This window comes from Cherax quadricarinatus, chromosome 60 (assembly GCF_038502225.1).
Source record: "Cherax quadricarinatus isolate ZL_2023a chromosome 60, ASM3850222v1, whole genome shotgun sequence".
Classification (NCBI taxonomy): Eukaryota; Metazoa; Arthropoda; class Malacostraca; order Decapoda; family Parastacidae; genus Cherax; species Cherax quadricarinatus.
Window position 1 is genome coordinate 10,892,258 of NC_091351.1, and position 22,854 is coordinate 10,915,111.

General features: G+C 39.2%; 1 protein-coding gene across 13 annotated transcripts in view; it reads right to left on the reverse strand.

Moving 5' to 3' along the window:
* Positions 1-5,455: 5,455 nt before the first annotated feature.
* Positions 5,456-22,854, reverse strand: part of kst (spectrin beta chain, non-erythrocytic 5 kst) — a 436,819-nt gene continuing 419,420 nt past the window's right edge. For 10 of the 13 annotated variants that reach the window (XM_070097938.1, XM_070097941.1, XM_070097939.1 and 7 more), the window contains 3 exons: positions 11,890-12,159; positions 9,912-9,961; positions 5,997-6,386 (listed from right to left, as the gene is read on the reverse strand). In XM_070097938.1, the coding sequence (XP_069954039.1) occupies positions 6,135-6,386; positions 9,912-9,961; positions 11,890-12,159 (572 nt within the window). In that variant the 3' untranslated portion in view covers positions 5,997-6,134. Of the gene's footprint in view, positions 6,387-9,911; positions 9,962-11,889; positions 12,160-22,854 lie in introns of all 13 variants that reach the window. The other 3 variants (XM_070097944.1, XM_070097943.1, XR_011393672.1) reach the window with 2 other exon arrangements.

The window sequence follows — 22,854 nt, forward strand, 5'->3', positions numbered from 1 at the left end:
TGACGGGTTGATCTTTTCTGAGAAGAACGAGAAGGTGGTGAAGTATCATCAGGCAATTGTCATTGGCATTTAGGAGTGGGGCCGGAGTTGATCCGACGTGAAACGGGCTGGCGATTCGAAAATTGCTGCATCGTAAAGGGAGAGGCCGGAAGCATAGTCAAAGGAGAGCGGAGGTCAGACAAATCGAAGGAGTCAGTTGAAGCCCCGGTAACTGAAGTGGGTGAGGAAACCGCACCAGCAAGCGGTACAGGGGCATCAGGAGTGTCCGAAGAGTGGTCAAAAAACGAGGCAGGATCAGAATGGGGTGCGGTATCAAAAAGGGGCCCGGGGGTAGGAGGTTCATGGATTAGGATCTCCATGGTTAGGTTACTTCTTGTCTTTTTGTTTAAAAAAAAAAGGGGGGGGGGGAGTGAGGAGGAATAGTTCCTAGGAGGAATGAAAGGGCCGGAAATCTTCCTTCGCACCCAAGAGGACCTCGGAACCGCAAGTAGCGTAGATGCAGCATGGAACCCGTGCCATACCCTACCCTTCATGCCAGTAAACCAGCAATCCGGGATAGCAAGCTCACATCTGCCGAGCTACCTCGGTGGACAAAAGAGAGGGCGGCCGGATATCTGCCACAAAGCATACCTCCTTCGGCCACTACCCCCCGGAATCCGAAAGGAAACTTCCAGAGATATACCTGTCGCCCGAAAGACACCCAAAGCCACCCTCCAGGATACCAGAGAGGGATTGGGACATCTCCAAGCGATCCAGATTCCACGGCAAACTACGCCACCTCCAAGAACCTCAACAGAATGGGATGGACCCCGGTACCCTTTCCCCTACCTAGGAACCAGTAGTCCTGTGGGAAGAATCCTACAGGCCAAAAAAAGAGGAAGGGAATAAGGTAGGGACAGGGAGGAGGAGGAGGAGGAAATTATTATTATAATCAAAAAGAAGTGCTAAGCCACAAGGGCTGAGGAGGAGGAAAGGAAAAAGGGAAGGTAGGGAGGATGGGATAGGGAAGGGGGGATAATTAGGTTCGGTCTGAGGAAGGAGACCATCAGGTCTAATTCCTCAGACCAAGATCCTCTTCACCACTCCAAGGAGCCCCCCTTGAAGACTGCTGCTAGGAGCCCCTATTAAAAGAGGCAGAAATGTTATAAATGGTGCAAAGGTGACATTAAAACAATATCAAATATGGTTGACACAAACTCCGTACCATTATAGTATACTCCTCACTTAGCAACGAATTCGTTTACCAACGTGGTCTTAGGAATGGAACTCCATTGAGGAGAGGCTGCAATTTGTTTACACTATAATTACACCGTCACGTGAGGTCAGTCGTCACGTGAGGTCACAGACCCTGAGCTGCTTGGGGATTAGCGTGGACGGTTACAAAGCATGGCTTGCTTCTACAGTGTTTTAAAAGCTGAGGTTGGAGAGTTGAAGGAGGAGGTCTTGCTTCTCCAGGAGGAGATTAGGAGGCTGAAGGTCCACCTCAATGGGCCTGGGAGAGAGTGTGAGGTGGTTGGAGATGTGGGGAATGAGGCTTCTAGCAGTGAGGTGCAGTCTGTCTCTCACTGTGAGGAGGCTGTAGGTGGGGTGGTAGCAACGGCTACCAGCAGTGAGGTGCAGCCCAGCACCTGCTACAAGTGGCGAGTTGTTCACAGTAATGGGAGGCGCATCAGAGTAAGGAAAGTTAAGAGTGCAGATCTGAAGGTAGGAAATCGCTTCTCTGTTCTCCAGGATGAATGTACTTCAGTGGCCAGTGAAGGTAAGGGTACTACTGCCCCTGCTAATGAAGGTAAGCGCATTCTTGTGGTTGGTGACTCTCAGGTAAGATATGTTGATCGTGCTTTTTGTAATAGGAATAAGAAGATGAGAGATAGAGTGTGCTTCCCTGGAGCTGGTGTTGGGGACATTGTCAACAGACTGGATAATATCATGTCAGGTAATGGGAACAAGCCCATTATCTGTCTCAGTGCTGGTGGAAATGATATTGGGAAGGGTAGGAGAGAAGAGCTGCTAGATAAGTACAGGTCAGCTATAGATTTCATTAAGTCTAAGGGAGGGATCCCAATCATATGTAGCATCTTGCCTAGAAGGGGAGTAGGAAATGAATGGTTGTCTAGGGCAATTGGTGTAAATTGCTGGCTAGACAGATACTGCAAGGAACTTGCAATCCCATTCATTGACAACTGGAACAACTTTTATGGCAAACATGATATGTATGCAAGGGATGGGGTTCATCTCTCTGGGGCAGGGGTGGTAGCACTTGCAGACTCGATTGAGAAGGCCATTGGTGAAATGCCTATGATTTTAAACTGATGGAAGATAGAGGTATGGGTGTGTGTGGGAAACAAGCAGGTTGCAACACTAGGGTTGGAAACAGTAAATGTATAAAAGGCATTCAGCATGAAGTTATAAATAAAGACAATAGAACAGGTCAGCAAACAAAGGGGGACAGCAGAGGGCAGCAAGGGACTAGCTCCCTTAAGGTTTACTATACTAATAGCAGGAGTGTTAGAAATAAGATAGATGAGCTAAGATTAATTGCAAGTGCAGGAAACATAGATATTATTGCTATAACAGAGACCTGGCTCAATCTGAAAGATAGAGAGATGCCCTCTGAATGTCACATACAAGGCTATAAATTATTCCACACTGACAGGGTCAACAGGAAAGGTGGTGGAGTAGCGATGTATGTCAGAGACAATTTAAATTGTTGTGTTAGACAAGATATTAAATTAGAAGCGTCAGCCACTGAATCTGTTTGGTTACAGCTTCTCGAGGGCCGAGAAAAACTAATTTTGGGTGTGATTTACAGGGCCCCAAATCTTGATAGGGAGTGCAGTAAACTTCTATGGGACGAAATTCGTAAGGCATCTACATACGAAAATGTTGTGCTAATGGGAGATTTCAACTATAGACAGATTGACTGGAGCAATTTGACAGGAAATTTAGAGTCGGGTGACTTTCTTGATACGATCCAGGATTGTTTTTTAAAACAGTTTGTGACAGAGCCAACTAGGGGAAATAACCTCCTTGACTTGGTTCTTGCCAGTAGGGAAACACTAATTAATAATCTTGAGGTTAATGATGAGCTTGGGGAGAGTGATCACAAATCACTCAGTTTTAACATATCATGGAATTCCCCTAATAATGGCAATCAAGTCTCCGTCCCTGACTTTCGCTTGGCTGATTTCATAGGACTGAAAAATTACTTAGGTGGGCTGAACTGGAATGACCTGACTAGGGGTCAGGTAGGTGGTGATGGTTGCCGATATGATGCTTTCCAGGGCATAGTTCTAGCTGCTCAGTCAAATTATGTTCCAAATAGGGAAATCAGATCAAACAAAAATGATCCTAAATGGATGAACAATAGATTAAAATATCTGATTGGTCAAAAGAGAGGCATATATAGGCAAATCAAAAGAGGAGAGGGGCAATTAAGAAATCGATATATTCAGTTAAAGAGAGAAATAAAAAAGGGAATTAGAAAAGCAAATAGAGATTATGAGGTTAAAGTTGCAAGAGAATCGAAGACTAACCCAAAAGGATTCTTTCAGGTATACAGAAGTAAGATCAGGGACAAGATAGGCCCACTCAAAAGTTCCTCGGGTCAGCTCACTGACAGTGATAAGGAAATGTGTAGAATTTTTAACACATACTTCCTCTCAGTTTTTACACAGGAGGATACCAGCGATATTCCAGTAATGATAAATTATGTAGAACAGGACGATAATAAACTGTGCACTATTAGGGTCACAAGTGACATGGTCCTTAGGCAAATAGATAAATTAAAACCTAACAAATCCCCAGGCCCTGATGAACTGTATGCAAGGGTTCTAAAGGAATGTAAAGAGGAGCTTAGCACACCTTTGGCTAATCTTTTCAACATATCACTACAAACTGGCATGGTGCCAGATAAGTGGAAAATGGCAAATGTGATACCTATTTTCAAAACAGGTGACAGGTCCTTAGCTTCGAACTATAGACCAATAAGCCTAACCTCCATAGTGGGAAAATTTATGGAATCAATAATTGCCGAGGCAGTTCGTAGCCACCTTGAAAAGCATAAATTAATCAACGAATCTCAGCATGGTTTTACAAAGGGGCGTTCCTGCCTTACGAATTTATTAACTTTTTTCACTAAGGTATTTGAGGAGGTAGATCATGGTAATGAATATGATATTGTGTATATGGACTTCAGTAAGGCTTTTGACAGGGTCCCACATCAGAGACTATTGAGGAAAATTAAAGCACATGGAATAGGAGGAGAAATTTTTTCCTGGATAGAGGCATGGTTGACAAATAGGCAGCAGAGAGTTTGCATAAATGGGGAGAAATCAGAGTGGGGAAGCGTCACGAGCGGTGTTCCACAGGGGTCAGTGTTGGGCCCCCTGCTGTTCACAATCTACATAAACGACATAGATGAGGGCATAAAGAGCGACATCGGCAAGTTTGCCGATGACACCAAAATAGGCCGTCGAATTCATTCTGACGAGGACATTCGAGCACTCCAGGAAGATTTGAATAGACTGATGCAGTGGTCGGAGAAGTGGCAGATGCAGTTTAATATAGACAAATGCAAAGTTCTAAATGTTGGACAGGACAATAACCATGCCACATATAAACTAAATAATGTAGATCTTAATATTACGGATTGCGAAAAAGATTTATGAGTTCTGGTTAGCAGTAATCTGAAACCAAGACAACAGTGCATAAGTGTTCGCAATAAAGCTAATAGAATCCTTGGCTTCATATCAAGAAGCATAAATAATAGGAGTCCTCAGGTTGTTCAACTCTATACATCCTTGGTTAGGCCTCATTTAGATTATGCTGCACAGTTTTGGTCACCGTATTACAGAATGGATATAAATTCTCTGGAAAATGTACAAAGGAGGATGACAAAGATGATCCCATGTATCAGAAACCTTCCCTATGAGGATAGACTAAGGGCCCTGAAACTGCACTCTCTAGAAAGACGTAGAATTAGGGGGGATATGATTGAGGTTTATAAGTGGAAGACAGGAATAAATAAAGGGGATGTAAATAGTGTGCTGAAAATATCTAGCCTAGACAGGACTCGCAGCAATGGTTTTAAGTTGGAAAAATTCAGATTCAGGAGGGATATAGGAAAGTACTGGTTTGGTAATAGAGTTGTGGATGAGTGGAACAAACTCCCAAGTACCGTTATAGAGGCCAGAACGTTGTGTAGCTTTAAAAATAGGTTGGATAAATACATGAGTAGATGTGGGTGGGTGTGAGTTGGACCTGATAGCTTGTGCTAACAGGTCGGTTGCCGTGTTCCTCCCTTAAGTCAATGTGACCTGACCTGACTAGGTTGGGTGCATTGGCTTAAGCCGGTAGGGACTTGGACCTGCCTCGCATGGGCCAGTAGGCCTTCTGCAGTGTTCCTTCGTTCTTATGTTCTTATGTTCTTAAAAGGATTAAATTAAAACACAAATCTAAATAATCATTATAGTAGCAACATTACAATTTGCAACATACCATTTCCACACATACTTCACTCAAAATAATTTTCTTTTAACAATACAGTATTTATATAATTATTTACAAATATAGAATTGGAAAGCGAAGACTTAATATGAATCACTCTGACAGTTATCAAGAAGCCATAATAAACAATCTGAATTTTTTTTTCCTAATTAGCCATAAAGAAAAATCTTTATTTCAGGCACTCAAATAAGACACTAATACACATTTTTGTCTCAAAGCTTATATCTGCAATATTCTGTGAAACTGTAAAAGCAACCTTCATTCACATAAGAAAATATAAAGCAGCATAAATCCATGATCACAAAAATAAATGAAAAACCCTGCAACTCAGTCTGTTTCCTTCTGTATAATCATCTTGAATAATGTGTCTCTTTGGGACTATTAAAAGACACCATTAAGCAAGATATCATGACAAAAATTACTGATGTGATGCCGTATCATGGCAAGCCATTCAGGTACCATCTTTGGGTGATGTATTTCAAAGATCCTTAACATGTCATTTTTAATGTCAAAATTGTATGACTTCACTCCTTAAAACTTATTTTTCAAATTTACAGTATATTTCTAAGTGGCACAATATTTATAATAAAAGATATAATTTCAAAACAATATTTGGTAATTGACAACTATACTTGCGCACCCTTTCTTCGACCAAAGAACTTAAATACAGAACCTTTTTTTTCTTTCTCTTTTTTGTTGGTAGAAACAGGTACATCTCCCTCAGAGGAGCTTTCACTAAGACCTTGACGATCGAAAGTTGCAGAATAGCGGTGGGAAGGTATGGGTCCACTACTAGTTGTAACGCTGACAGAGGAACCAGGAGGAAGACTACTACCCTGGGGCAGAGACATGGTGCGTGAAGAGTACTCTGAATATGGCTGTGGGATATAAAAATTATACATATAATAGTTGTAGACAACTAAATTAATATAGTAAAAATAATACCACACTTTAGTTACAGTAAATTTATCTTCATGGTAATTCACTCAAAAAGACAAATTTCTTTCTATACATGAAAAGCAGCTTACCTAGGGCATTATGGGCCAAGAAATATTATAATACATAAGTGTTCCCTAGAAATGCTACAATAGAAATATCATACAGATTATCAATATAATCAATAGTTGATACAAACAAATCATAATGCCATGCTGCATCACTAGTTAAACTGGTACTAAAACAATCTGGTTTCTTATTTAAAGCTATACTGGAAGTGGTACTGTACTTACTACAGTACTTTAGGAAGGATGAATTTATGCACAGTACAGTGGACCCTCTGTTATCGGCTGTAATCCGTTCCAGATGGCATGCCTAAACCCAAAGAGGCAGAAAGCCGAATATTTCTCATAAGATTATTTTTTTTTTATTAACACACTGGCCGATTCCCACCAAGGCATGGTGGCCCGAAAAAAGAAAGACTTTCACCATCATTCACTCCATCACTGTCTTGCCAGAAGGGTGCTTTACACTACAGTTTTTAAACTGCAACATTAACACCCCTCCTTCAGAGTGCAGGCACTGTACTTCCCATCTCCAGGACTCAAGTCCAGCCTGCCGGTTTCCCTGAACCCCTTCATAAATGTTACTTTGCTCACACTCCAACAGCACGTCAAGTATTAAAAACCATTTGTCTCCATTCACTCCTATCAAACACGCTCACGCATGCCTGCTGGAAGTCCAAGCCCCTCACACACAAAACTTCCTTTACCCCCTCCCTCCAACATTTCCTAGGTCGACCCCTACCCTGAATTCCTTCCACTACAGACTGATACACTCTTGAAGTTATTCTGTTTCGCTCCATTCTCTCTACATGTCCGAACCACCTCAACAACCCTTCCTCAGCCCTCTAGACAACACTTTTGGTAATCCCGCACCTCCTCCTAACTTCCAAACTACGAATTCTCCGCATTATATTCACACCACACATTGCCCTCGGACATAACATCTCCACTGCTTCCAGCCTTCTCCTCGCTGCAACATTCATCACCCATGCTTCACACCCATATAAGAGCATTGGTAAAACTATACTCTCATACATTCCCCTTTTTGCCTCCAAGGACAAAGTTCTTTGTCTCCACAGACTCCTAAGTGCACCGCTCACCCTTTTCCCCTCATCAATTCTATGATTCGCCTCATCTTTCATAGACCCATCCGCTGACACGTCCACTCCCAAATACCTGAATACATTCACTTCCTCCATACTCTCCCTCCAATCTGATATCCAATCTTTCATCACCTAATCTTTTTGTTATCCTCATAACCTTACTCTTTCCTGTATTCATAAGAATTAATGTAAATACAATTAATCCGTTCTAGACACCCAAAAATATTAAAAAAAAAAAATACATTTTTTAAAAATTAACTATAGTTTTACATACACAAAACAATGAGAGAAATATAAAGCACAAATTTTAATGATAAATGAACATTACATACCTTTAATGAAGACTTGTTGGCGTATTGAAGTAGGTAAGGAGGGGTGAGGGCGTTGGGAATCCCCCTCCATAAGGACTTCAGATATCAAAACCCTCTCTAGAATTACTTCCCTTCTTTGACATTTACTGCCATAGTACATTCATTACCTACCTCAAAATATTTGTAGTCTTAATGTAGAGCGAGAGGCAAGTAGTATTTATTTGCAGAAAGTCAGTGTAGGCAGTGGTAGATGTAGGAACACTATGTAGAGCACCCCTGGGCTACACTACACAGCCATATTATTACATCGACATACCACGTTCAATGAGTTCAATAATTTCTAACAACTACCTTTAGATGCCACCATAAACAAAGGGAGAAGTAATGAATAATTTATGCCGAGAATTGTAAACAAACTCGTATGAAGAGCGGTGACTGGGCCAGACACCAGATTCACTGTTTTCGCTAACGCTGAATCAGAGAAAACATAATTTTACCCTCCACCCTCCTTGATTCACCGGCACTCACCACTAGATAGTATATAAACACTTCATAGTTACATGTTGTGTTTATATGCTATATGCTATGTAATGTGTTTCTTATATAATTTTGAAGAAAACAGCATAGATGGATTAATGAAAATGTCTATATTAACCTTAAATAAGATATTTAATGTGTCCGAGTGAGATTATTATTACATGTCAATAACTCTGATTTCCGAGTTGCCGACCGAAATCCAGGACAGAATTTCGGCCAAAAAAAGCAGTCTAAATCTGATTTGGCCAATATCCGGAACGGCCGATATCCGAGAGTCCACTTTACTTCAAATAAGACAGACTATCAACAACAAAATGTGGAATTAAAAGTTTCCCTGCAAAATGTGATCTCTCACTCTACAACCACTCGCATAATAGAACCACATTCTACAATCTTCCAAAGATGCAAGCACCCTACACCTATCCACATCATGCCACCACACACTACAACCTTCTATAACAAGTTACCATATGCTACAACCTTCTGTATATTTTACAATCCTCCACAATTTGCTTCCCTGCATATTTACCCTTCACACAAATTCTCTGTACTACATTTAAGATCTATTCAAGTGGAACACTGGTTTTCGTCCTTAAACCATTCCAGAAGGTCGGTCGAGATCCAAAATGGACAAAAACCAAAGTAATATATCCCATAAGAAATAACGTAAATCCAATTAATCCATTCCAGACACCCAAAAATATTAAAAACAAAAAAAATTCATTTTCTAGAGGATAACTATAGTTTTACATACAGAAAACAATGAGAAATTAATATAAATGACTAATTGTAATGGATAAATGAACATTTAAATCACTAATACATACCTTTATTGAAGACTTGTTGGCATATGGAAGAAGGCAAGGAGGGGAAAGGGAGGAGAGGGTATTGTTTGGAAGGGGAATCCTCCTCCTTATATAAGGACCTCAGGTATCAAAGCCCTACCTAGGGTTACTTCCCTTTGTCATTTACTGGCACTAGGACCAGCTCAAGTCACTGGACCCGTCGCACAAAAAATCTGTCCAGAGACCTTTGTTTCTGGCGTCTCTCAGATTTGCCTAAAATGGGACAAAGCATTGTCATTGTCCCAGGCGGGTGGACGCATCTGATACGGACGATTTCCAAGCGGAGGTACGAAACCCGGGGTAAAATTTCACCCAGAAAAGTGGTCAAAATCTGAATTGTATGATATCTGCACCATACAAAATCCGGGGTTCCACTGTAGTTTGCTTATAGGTGGCAATGCTAACACTTTCAACGTTTTATTTGTCCCCACACTGTCACCGCCTCTTGTAGTGTCTAGTGTCTTCACCAGACAATAATGTACTTACATTTTTTCACTCTAAAATTAAGGGAAGTTTAAAGATGCATTTTTCCGTGATTGGGAAATATGCAACATCTACTTTTACAATGTGTTCCTACATACTGTATAATTTTAAATAAATCATTACCTGTCGGCTGCCTGGAACACCGTCAGTTATGTCTGGTTGATGTGTAGAACCTGGAAATAACATCAGATTCATTATGCTGATACCAGGCAAATAACATCAACTTGAATCAAGTTTCACATAAATATATCATTACAGGCACAATGAAGTAAAAGAAGACTGAGCAGCTGCACAAGAATACACTCCTATTCACATCAGAATGCATGCAAACATACCAGTATAATTACAAAACTAGAAGATGTTACCGTATAAGAACATTTTGCAGTGAAAAGAAACCTCAACAAAAAAGCATTAGGCAAAAACCTCTAAAACTACAGGATGAATCAATAAAAGAATACAAACAACCCAAAATACTAAATGACAGATGAAACAAGGAAGGAAAAAGGCCCAAATTCCTCACAGAATGCCAGCATACCTTACTAACTTCAAAACATGTGATATCAGACGCAAGATCAGACAGGCAAGAGGGTTGGGAGGACTGTATATTCTTAAAACTAAAAAGACTTTTGATATGGAGTCACATAGGGATCTACTTATATACTGATGAAGCAAAGTGAGATAAAGCTATTAACATGGATATGGGGAGTTCCACAAGGCTGAGTGTTGCAACTCATACCATTTCTGTTGCATTAAAATAACCCGGTTACAAAAGATAACTACTGCATACTGTTTGCAGACTATGCTAATGAAGTAAATACAAACTGAAAAGGATGAAACAAAGACATCAGCATTAGTTCCGTGGATAAATATGCATTGGAATTTAACCATAGTAAATGTAGTTGTAAAGCTGGAGAAAGGGAAAGAATGCCAAAAACAGTACCAACTAGAGAAACTCAAAAACAGTTAAGAGATCTTAAAATTAACATTACCCTGAACCTCTATCTTGCAGCACATAAAACAATACTAGCAGTATGAGCTAAATTTGTAAATGAAAGGATGATATTCAGGAACTCAGACTAAAAACACACACTTTTTCAACACACCAGTCGTATCCCACCAAGGCAGGGTGACACACCATCCTTCATTATTTAATCATTCTCCTTCATTATTTAATACGCAGTGCCAATGTGGGACTCTTGTTTGCACTTTCTCAAGTGTAAACGAGAGTATAAGGCTGGCGAGTGAGCCGTCAAGAAAGAATGCAAGACCTAAGCTGAATGTCAATGGAGAACAAAAGCAGAGGGGATATGATTAGGACAAAATACTATGGGGCATAGACAGGCTGGCAAAGAAGTTTGTTACCAAGGAAGCAACAAGAATTAAATGGGCAAGGATGGAAGCTACACAGCTAGTTATATCCACAAGTATATAGAAAACATGTTCCTCAGAGCAAGAGTGAACAAACAGAATGAGATGAGCAGTAAAATTATATTACATTTAAGGCAAGTGCTAAACCTGAAGGGGGTCAAAGAGTGCCTGGGGAATGGGAGGCAATTACGTTCAATCCAAGCATAAGGCAGGAAAGTTTAATTTCTTGGAGCAACACCCTCCCCCCACACACCAGGAGCCTCTCTTGAGGCTAGTGGTAAAACCAAACTCATTTAGAGGTTAAAATATAGACCTGCCAGGGTTGAATAGTCAGTTCACCAAGAGTTAAGAGGCTTGATTAACAGATGGAGCTTACTCTTCACAAACTCAAACATAATGCAATTACAAATATGTAATAACACTCATGCCCCAAAACATCCCGCCTCCTTGAGCACCTGCCCTCCTTCATATTCTTACTCACATTTATACTTAATTATATTAAAGATAATGTATAATGTACCGAATACAATATTTTTATTCAAATCACAAAATTTTATGAAGAAATTTCACATACTGTATTATTTCTAGCTTCATATATTAAGCAACAATAAAAATCACATGCAGCATTCACTACAACATAAGCATATGACATTCTAGAAGCATAACATTCAAACAAAGTACCTTGCAGCTATATAAAAATGACAGCCTAAAGGAGGAGGATGCAGTGACTGACCCTGTGAGGTGTACGCATACTGGTGATGAGAAACACGTGACACCTGGGAGAAGTGGGGCCCTTGACCCGTGTTGTGCTGGGCTACCTGATGGTGATGGCTAACCATATGACCCATCTGCTGCCCGTAGTGAGGACCACCCCCATGGTGAGGCATGCTGGGCTGTTGTAACCCACCCACCCACGTCTGCTCAGCATACCTGGCCCGACTGGGTGGTACAGGGGGCCGGGCCATGACCAGTGGTGGGGCTGATCTAGGCAGTGGGGGTAAGTCTGCAGAGAAGCCACCAACTCAACATACACAACCACAGTGAATACTATATGTGGAAAACAGGCACATAACAAATATACACATCAAAAACTAATAAAAGCCACAAACATAAGCACATCAAGGCATAAGAAATGTTAAGAGCCAGAGATTTTTAAGATATCTAATTCAAGGAATACTTTACAAAGAAAGTTTTAAACATTATCCTTTAGTTCCATTTCAAATTTATGTAAATGCTGACAAATTTAAACCAATTTAAAGACTGAGGGTTCCTTCTTTAGGTCTGGATAATCAAGTAACTGCAAAACAGTTCAAGTTTTAGTCTGCCCAGTTATTCTTTAATATGAAATTACCTTTCTACAGTTTAATAACTATTAACATTATTTAATAAATTTAGCATTTTTTTAATGACAAAGCTAGTGCTTCCAGAAACTGCTCATCGAAAATATTCAAAATTATTGCAAAACTACAATTATAATAAACCCTCTTATAAAGAAACTTCACGTGTTATTTTTGTGTAAATGAAACTGAAAACTGTGCATCCAAAATTTCATAGTGCACTCTGAAGAGCCTTGATAATACATATGCACTATAAATCTAAAAAAAAAAAAATCAAGAAATCATGCATAATTTAAATACCCACTGCAGAGTTTCTCAAGGGCCATGAGCAGTGCCCACCCAATCTCTCACCATTCTTGCTAAGCAAGCAAGTCATATCCATTAAACAGCATTTTTCTTAATATTTTCCAAAACCATGTAACCCAGGAATGCTTAATTTTTCTGAAACACTATTAATTTAAGAAAAACATTCTAAGCAGACCCCATATCTGAAACTTGTCTACAGGGTCCAAGAATTTAAAAACTTATTTTTTTCTCATGAAAGGGTAGAATCTTTTTCTAAAGGTAATAAAACAAACCTAGGTAGTAGGTTAGTAGACAGCAACCACCCACGGAGGTACTACCGTCTTGCCAAGTGAGTAAAACAAAAGCCTGTAAATGTTTTACATGATGGTAGGATTGCTGGTGTCTTTTTTCTGTCATAAACATGCAAGATTTCAGGTACATCTTACTACTTCTACCTACACTTAGGTCACACTACACATGCATGTACAAGCATATATATATATACACACACACACCCCTCTGGGTTTTCTATTTTCTTATTAGTTGTTGTTGGTCTTTATTTCATCTTATCTCCATGAGGAAATGGAACAAATTCTTCCTACATAAACCATGCATGTCGTAAGAGGCGACTAAAATGCCAGGAGCAAGGGGCTAGTAATCCCTTCTCATGTATACATTACTAAAGTTAAAAGAGAAACTTTCGTTTTCCTTTTTGGGCCACCCTGCCTCGGTGGGATACGGCAAGTTTGTTGAAAGAAAGAAAAATAAAACAAAACAAAGTACAAAGTTTGATGGAAAATTGACAAAATTACACTATTGTGAATTATGCTGTATCAGCGACATTTACACATCGGCGATTTTGCCCACTTTGACTCCTATTTTAGGCCAATTATGTTGTTCCAGTTGACAAAATTCTTAGCTATTTCACTAGAATGCCTTCCATTTAATTGAGTGAGCACAAGAAACCAGCCAATTAAGCATTTCAACTACCCATTAAAGTGATCAGAAATTAGTAATTTGGCAAATTTCAAAATAATCTAATTACAAAATTGGGTCCAGAATAAACCATGTAGGCATTCCTGTCACTAAAATCACATTTCCTCTGTTCATTAGTTATGTTCCCAGGTTTTACATATGAATTCCATTTTGATTTTTCATTCTCACAATTTTTATTAACACAACAAAATAGAAGATTTACTATTATGCAATATTTTTTTTTCCAACAAGTCGGCCGTCTCCCACCAAGGCAGGGTGACCCAAAAAGAAAAAAATCCCCAAAAAGAAAATACTTTCATCATCAATCAACACTTTCACCTCACTCACACATAATCACTGTTTTCGCAGAGGTGCCCAGAATACAACAGTTTAGAAGCATATACATATAAAGATATACAACATATCCCTCCAAACTATCAATATCCCAAACCCCTCCTTTAAAGTGCAGGCATTGTACTTCCCATTTCCAGGACTCAAGTCCGGCTATATAAAAATAACCAGTTTCCCTGAATCCCTTCACTAAATATTACCCTGCTCACACTCCAACAGCTCGTCAGGTCCCAAATACCATTCGTCTCCATTCGCTCCTATCTAACACGCTCACACACGCTTGCTGAAGGTCCAAGCCCCTCGCCCACAAAACCTCCTTTACCCCCTCCCTCCAACCTTTTCGAGGACGACCCCTACCCTGCCTTCCTTCCCCTACAGATTTATACGCTCTCCATGTCATTCTACTTTGATCCATTCTCTCTAAATGACCAAACCACCTCAACAACCCCTCTTCAGCCTTCTGACTAATACTTTTATTAACACCACACCTTCTCCTAATTTCCACACTCCGAATTCTCTGCATAATATTTACACCACACATTGCCCTTAGAAAGGACATCTCCACTGCCTCCCACCATCTCCTTGCTGCAGCATTTACAACCCAAGCTTCACACCCATATAAGTGTGTTGGTACCACTATACTTTCATACATTCTCTTCTTTGCCTCCATAAATAACGTTTTTTGTCTCCACATATACCTCAAAGCACCACTCGCCTTTTTTTTCCTTCATCAGTTCTGTGGTTAACCTCATCCTTCATAAATCCATCCGCTGACACGTCAACTCCCAAATATTTGAAAACATTCACTTCTTCCATACTTCTCTCCAATCTGATATCCAATTTTTATCTAAATCATTTGATACCCTCATCACCTTACTCTCTTCTATGTTCACTTTCAACTTTCTACCTTTACACACACTCCCAAACTTGTCCACTAACCTTTGCAACTTTTCTTTAGAATCTCCCATAAGCACAGTATCATCAGCAAAAAGTAACTGTCAATTCCCATTTTGTATTTGATTCCCTATAATTTAATCCCACCCCTCTCCCGAACGCCCTAGCATTTACTTCTTTTACAACCCCATCTATAAATATATTAAACAACCATGGTGACATTGCACATCCCTGTCTAAGACCTACTTTTGCCGGGAAGTAGTCTCCCTTTCTTCTATACACCCTAACCTGAGCCTCACTATCGTCATAAAAACTCTTTACAGCATTTAGTAACTTACTACCTATTCCACATACATGCAACATCTGCTACATTGCTCCCCTATCCACTATCATATGCCTTTTCTAAATCCATAAATGCAATGAAAACTTCTCTACCTTTATCTTAATACTGTTCACGTATATGCTTCAATGTAAAAGACAATCTACACACCCCCTACCCACACTAAAACCTCCTTGCTCATCTGCAATCCTACATTCTGTCTTACCTCTAATTCTTTCAATAATAACCCTTCCATACACTTTTCCTGGTATACTCAGTAAACTTATTCCTCTATAATTTTTACAATCTCTTTTGTCCTCCTTCCCTTTATATAAAGGAATTAATTATACATGCTCTGTGCCAATCCCTAGGTACCTTCCCCTCTTTCATACATTTATTAAACAAAAATACCAACCACTCCAACACTAAATCCTCCCTTGGTTTTAACATTTCTGTCATGATCCCGTAAGTTTCAGCTGCTTTACCCTCTTTCATTCTACGTAATGCCTCGTGCACCTCCCTCACACTAACATCCTGCTCTTGTTCACTCCTAAAAGATGGTATACCTCCCTGGCCAGTGCATAAAATTACCGCCTCCCTTTCTTCGTCGACATTTAAAAGTTCCTCAAAATATTCCCGCCATCTACATAATACCTCCATTTCCTATCTACTAACTCCCCTACTCTATTTTTAACTGACAAATCCATTCGTTCCCTAGGCTTTCTTAACTTGTTTTACATGATGGTAGGATTGCTGGTGTCTTTTGTCTGTCTCACACATGCAAGACTGCAGGTATGTCTTGCTACTTCTACTTACAACTTAGGTCACACTACACATGCACGTACACGTTTATTTATACACACTCATCCGAGTTTTCGTTGATTTTATCTTAATAGTTCTTGTTCTTATTACTTTTCCTTTTATACCCATGGGGAAGTGGAATAAGAATCTTTCCTCCGTAAGCCATGCGTGTTGTAAAAGTCGACTAAAATGCTGGGAACAATGGGCCAGTAACCCCTTTTCCTGTAAAGCCTACTAAAAAAAAAAGAATAAGTGCATTTGTGAACATATATTAGACCCACCAATTGACATGAATTGGACATGTATTCTGACTTTTTTTTTACTCTTGAACATCAGCAAAAATCAAACAGTTCCACTACTTTGAGCTCAATTTCAAGATATTTTGAGTCCTCAAAACAATCAAAAATCACGTCTATTTCTGTAATATATCTTCCGCTATTAAATGAGACCAAGAAACCGAAAATACAACCATAAAAACAATACAAAAATACACCACAAAGTTGCTGTTTTAAATAAAAAAAAAAACACTCGCAGTTTTTTTCCATTACGCACTGTGTGCTGCAAGATTTATTTTGTGGTGCGCACTTACTGCATTGCTCCATGCTATTCACATTTAGTCCCAAGTTCACCATTCACAGCTTAAGCTTATCTGAGCGAGTTGAGCTCATCACGTAGTACTACGTAATGGACCCTGACTTCAAAGCCATAGAACTATGGCACGGACCCTGAAAGGGTCAACAAAAAAATCTCCAATAGTTCATTGGCAGAATTTACCCAGATTATTAACTCCAGTTAGTAACCTTTACCCTAAGTACACATTCATGTGCCTTTCAATGATGTATACACTGGCTGTATTTCTATAATGGTTGAATGTGTTGGCGAGATTATATATACAATATAAAATATGAGCAAGGATATCAGTGAGAAAGTTGTAGTGGAGAACAGTATGCATTCACTTCGCAATATGTAAAGTAAAAGGACACAAGTGCAACTAATGTGACATTTTATTGTGGCAACGTTTCGCTCTCCAGGAGCTTTATCAAGCCATTACAAACAATTCATGGACACAGAGGGTATATATAGGCTCAGAGTGAGGTGCAATACTAGTGGTAGTAGTAGTAGTAGTAGTAGTGACAAAAGTTGTAGTAGTAATACAAAATGGTAGAGCAATTAATTCGTACACGAGTAAAAGGATATAAAAAGCTATTACTTGGGTAACATAAAAATAGGTTGGACAAATAGCTTTTTATATCCTTTTACTCATGTACGAATTAATTGCTCTACCATATTGTGTTACTACTACAACTTTTGTCACTACTACTACCAATAGTATTGCACCTCACTCTGAGCCTTTATATACCCTCTGTGTCCATGTATTGTTTGTAATGGCTTGATAAAGCTCCTGGAGAGCGAAACGTTGCCACAATAAAATGTCACATTAGTTGCACTTGTGTCATTTTACTTTACATATTGTCGGTAATTCTATCAACTTTATCACTTTGCAGTAGCCATTACATCAACTTACTGCCCAAACACAATGCATATTATAGATGCCTCATCTCTTCCCAGGTATGACAATAACTATTTTGGCTAATAAGACGAGGAAAGATATACGAGAAGTCTCCTGCCAGCCTTTGCTTGTTATTTTATCAGTGGTAAAATACTGATATTTTGATGTTATTTTCATTTTTACATATTAACTCCTCAGAATAGCTATACGTAACTCACGAAATCGTAATGACACAATTGCAAACAAACCATACCCCAGCCGGGATTGAACCCGCGGTCAGTCTCAAAACTCCAGCCCGTCGCGTTAGCCACTAGTGGCTAACGCGACGGGCTGGAGTTTTGAGACACTCTGACCGCGGGTTCAATCCCGGCCGGGGTATGGTTAGCTATACATATTTTGAGTACCTAACAATCCTAGAGAGCAGCAGCAGTGGGTAATTTAGTCAGCTCTCAGAATCTGCCACATTTTTCCAATTTGATATTATGATGTCACACTAATAACACAGTTATGCATTCCTGAAAACAGCATGTTATACAAAACCGCTTTAAATAATATTAGGGTTTTATTACAGGTCCTCCATCACAAATCCGGCATCAATGGGACCTGTAGTGTGCCGGATTACCGAGTTTGCCGGATTACAGAGTGGTTAGGTTAGAAAAAACTTAATAAAATTAACCAACTTGACTTACACAAAGTTCATTGAACATTGGCAAAAATTGAACATTTCCGCTACTTTGAGCTCAATTTCAAGGTACTTTTCATCATGAAAGCAGTCAAAATCATGTCTATTTCTGTAATATATGTTCCATTCTATCAAATGAGACCAAAAAACGAGAATACAACCATAAAAACCATACGAAAATATACCACAAAGAGGCGGCTAATGGCTGAGAAGTGAACTCCCTTAATTATCGTCCATCTTTTTTATTTTTGGTGTATGTTAAGAAGCATCTTTCCATCATACATTGCCCAAGTTTCTATGAGATAGCCCAACAAATAACTGAGAAAAAACAATATTTACCAAAAATCATGGCAAGCCCAAGCCAGGTACTGTAAATAAGTCACTTTGTCTCACTTTTTTGGGTTATCCTAGGTTCTCTATACATATGCTGATATGTATGATAATCTATGTAACTGTATTTGTGTGTAGTACCTGAATAAACTTGCTTCTAGTCTCTCGACTGAGTACAAGAAACCGCCCATTCACCTATTTCAACTACCCAATAAAGTGGTCAGAAATTGGCAATTTGGCCAATTTCACAGATGCCAATTTCAAAATAGGGTCCAGAATAGACAATGCAGACATTCCTGGGGCTAAAATAACATTTTCTCTGTTCATTAGTCATGGCTCCAGGCCCCTCTTATATTACTCTTGCTTACCATTTGGAATTTTTGTTTACACAAAAAAATAGATTTACTGTTATGCAGACTACTGCATTATTGTAATTGTATAAATAATGTCAACCCATTCTTGACTGCATATTGGAATTTGGACTGGCAGGCAGACAGGTATTGGACGGTGACGTCATTTGTTTACTTGAGCATCGCTGAAGAGCAGAACTTTTCTGCTACTGTGAGCGCAATTTCAAGGTACTTTTCGTCATGAAAGCAATCAAAATCATATCTGTTTCTGTAATATATCTTCCATTCTATCAAATGAGACCGAAAAAACGAGAATATAACCATAAAAAACATACAAAAATATACCGCTAAGCGGACGCTAATGGCTGAGAAGTGAACTCCGCAAATTCAAGGTCTGATTTCTTTCATTTTTGGTGTACATTAAGAAGTATCTTTCCATCATACATTGCCCAAGTTTCAATAAGATAACCCAACAAACAAATGAGAAAATAATAATAATAATAATTTACTACACATACATGTACATGGGATACACACATAGCTGACATCAGTGACATACTACTATATAGAAAGCAGCTTGTTATGCAGAGTATTTCAAGCAATTTAGGTCAGTGTCCCAGGATAACACCCAGGTACCCATTTACTGATGGGTGAACATAGACAACAGGTGTAAAGAAACGCCCAGTGTTTCTACCCTGGCTGGGAATCGAATATTTACCAAAAATCATATATGGCTAACCCAAGCCAGCTACTAGAAAAAAGCCATGTTGTCTGACTTTCTTGGGTTATCCTAGGTTCTCTACACACATGCTGCTATCTGTGGTAATCTATATAGAGAAAATAGCTTTTTTGTTTCAGGTTTATGGTGCAGTACAAGTGTACGTATATCACAGTTAGCCCTGTGCTACACTCCGTTTTCTCTAATATAAGCCCCAAGACAGGGATAGGAGAATGGTATTTGTATCTCGTATCCTCTTCATACCTCCGTCGAACTGCTTGGTATTATGCCAATTATTCATTCTGGAGTATTTATATTGTTTATTATGTCATATTAGATCAATTGTGATAGGCAATAAGCTGTAGTGTTGATATTAGCATAATAATAAAGCATATTTTCCTGCATCACGAGACTGAGCTCATAGCAACCAAGAGTGGCTTCAAAGCCACCTTATCTTTAATGGACAATGTACTGTGTAGGCGCTTTACACAACGAAAAGCATTTCTTTTATTCATTGGAACCATGGCTAGGGCTAAAAGTAAGTAGGTTATAACAATAAATGGAGAAAGAGAGATTAGAATGACTTATGCAGCAAGTATTGCCACCAAACAGTACCAGCAGGTTGGTGTGGCGACCCTGGAAATTTGAAATTATGCTAGCCGAAATTAGTGCCGAATAACTGAAGGAACCAAATAACGGATTGCCAGATTTGTGATGGTGGACCTGTACTGGGAAAAAAAAAAAAATAAGTTTCCTCATAGGGTCAAAAACAAGTTTTCCATTCCTAACATTGTATTTGTCACAGTGTTGATGTGAGTGTGTGGAAAGGCCTAGTGGGGCCTTGTGCAATACCTGTACTAACAAGTGGCAGGCAGTATCAGGTACCACCACCCCATCATCTGCCAACATTGATGAAAAACTAGTTCCTTACCAAATTGTACCAAACATAGTAATAAGCCACACCTATACCAAATATATTTCGAAGATGAGAGCATTTGTGAAATAAAGAAAAATGCAGTAGTACTGTGCAGTAATAAAATGCAAGTACATTGTTAGTCATTAAGAGCTATGCCTCAGAAGTGTATGAGCCATACTAATTGTGTGCATGAATGCTACAGTATATGCTGTGGCAACCCTATCCAAACAAAAAATATCTGGAATGGCAGCATCACAAGAGAATCTCTTCACTTTCTCATTTAATTACTTTTTCACAATCAATCACCAACATTCATCAATATAAATACAGCTAGGTTAGATAAATGACTAAGGAACAGGACTGTAATCACAGTAATTCTGGGCTACTAGTCGTTCTTCATCGCTTTCCAGCTACCTGCCCATTAAGTTCACAGCTATATGATTGTTTTCCCGTGGTACTCTAAAATGGATCACAAAAATTCCATCATGTTTTAACGAAAAAGTATTGAACAGGTTTTGCATTCAGTTTGATAACCATTTCCGTTTACAGTTCAATTCGGTAAGTGAATATGTTGAGAGAGTGAAGGTGTTGATATGAAATGCTATAAATGCAACATATTGATAGAACATATGCATTTTTCTTACCAAAACATTTGTGTGGACAAGTGTAATAAATTAATTTAAGAAAAGAGAATTTCTATATGTGGAGAAACTTTGAAACACATCAAGGATAGAAAACAAAATTTATCTTCCATGCTGGAAAGAAAATGTCAAGCTTTGAACATTGCAGGGACGTAAATACAGTACATATATCCATACTTGAGGCATTAACTCTAATACGGAATAAGCAAACATACAATCTAGGAAGGGTTGGAGGGAGGGGGTAAAGGAGGTTTTGTGTGCGAGGGGCTTGGACTTCCAGCAGGCATGCGTGAGCGTGTTTGATAGGAGTGAATGGAGACAAATGGTTTTTAATACTTGACGTGCTGTTGGAGTGTGAGCAAAGTAACATTTATGAAGGGATTCAGGGAAACCGGCAGGCCGGACTTGAGTCCTGGAGATGGGAAGTACGGTGCCTGCACTCTGAAGGAGGGGTGTTAATGTTGCAGTTTAAAAACTGTAGTGTAAAGCACCCTTCTGGCAAGACAGTGATGGAGTGAATGATGGTGAAAGTTTTTCTTTTTCGGGCCACCCTGCCTTGGTGGGAGTCGGCCGGTGTGATAATAAAAAAAAATAACAATCTACAAGACCTATGTGATTCATGCATCCATCTAAAATATAGCAGACAAATCTACACATATGCATCATTCTGTACAATAACAGTTACTAGTAACAATCTGTACATTCCGCAAAATAGTGTCAACATGTAATTATATAATCAACCATCTATATTACCACAAAATATTTTTTCAGGTTAAATTACAGTTATAGTACTAAAATAAGAGAGCAGTCCAATACACACAAGTTACCTCATAAAGCATAACTGGGGAAAGCAAATGGCATTGTTTATTTCCTAATAGTTTCACCCTCTGGCACAACTGCTCTACAGGAAAAGGAGAAAGCAGAAATCAAAGGGACAAAACTGAAGTCATACCAAATAGTACTAGAATGAAACTGGCTCAATCATGTGCTTGCAAAAGCTATTACATCTTGCTATCTCTTAACTACTTTTTTCTTAATATTCTTCATTCGTTACAAAAAATTTTTATCTCATAGGTGGTCCTCGGAATAGCCAGACAGTTGCCATACTTGTGATATTCATCATCATTTGACAGCAAGGATAAAGAAATGATGATAAATTAGACACATGTGCAACTCTTGGGTATCTTTATTGAGGAAACGTTTCGCCATACAGTGGCTTCATCAGTCCATACAAAGGAGAATCTTGAAGAACAGGAGGAGAATGAGGTAATCAGTCCCTCAACCTTGAGTCGATGTGGTCAGTCCATCAATCTTGAATAGAATACGGCGTACGTGTACGTACGCCGTATTCTATTCAAGATTGATGGACTGACCACATCGACTCAAGGTTGAGGGACTGATTACCTCATTCTCCTCCTGTTCTTCAAGATTCTCCTTTGTATGGACTGATGAAGCCACTGTGTGGCGAAACGTTTCCTCAATAAAGATACCCAAGAGTTGCACATGTGTCTAATTTATCAACATGTCGGTTCTCTGAACCATTCATCTACAAGGATAAAGAAATATAAGAAAAATCTAGTGATAAATTT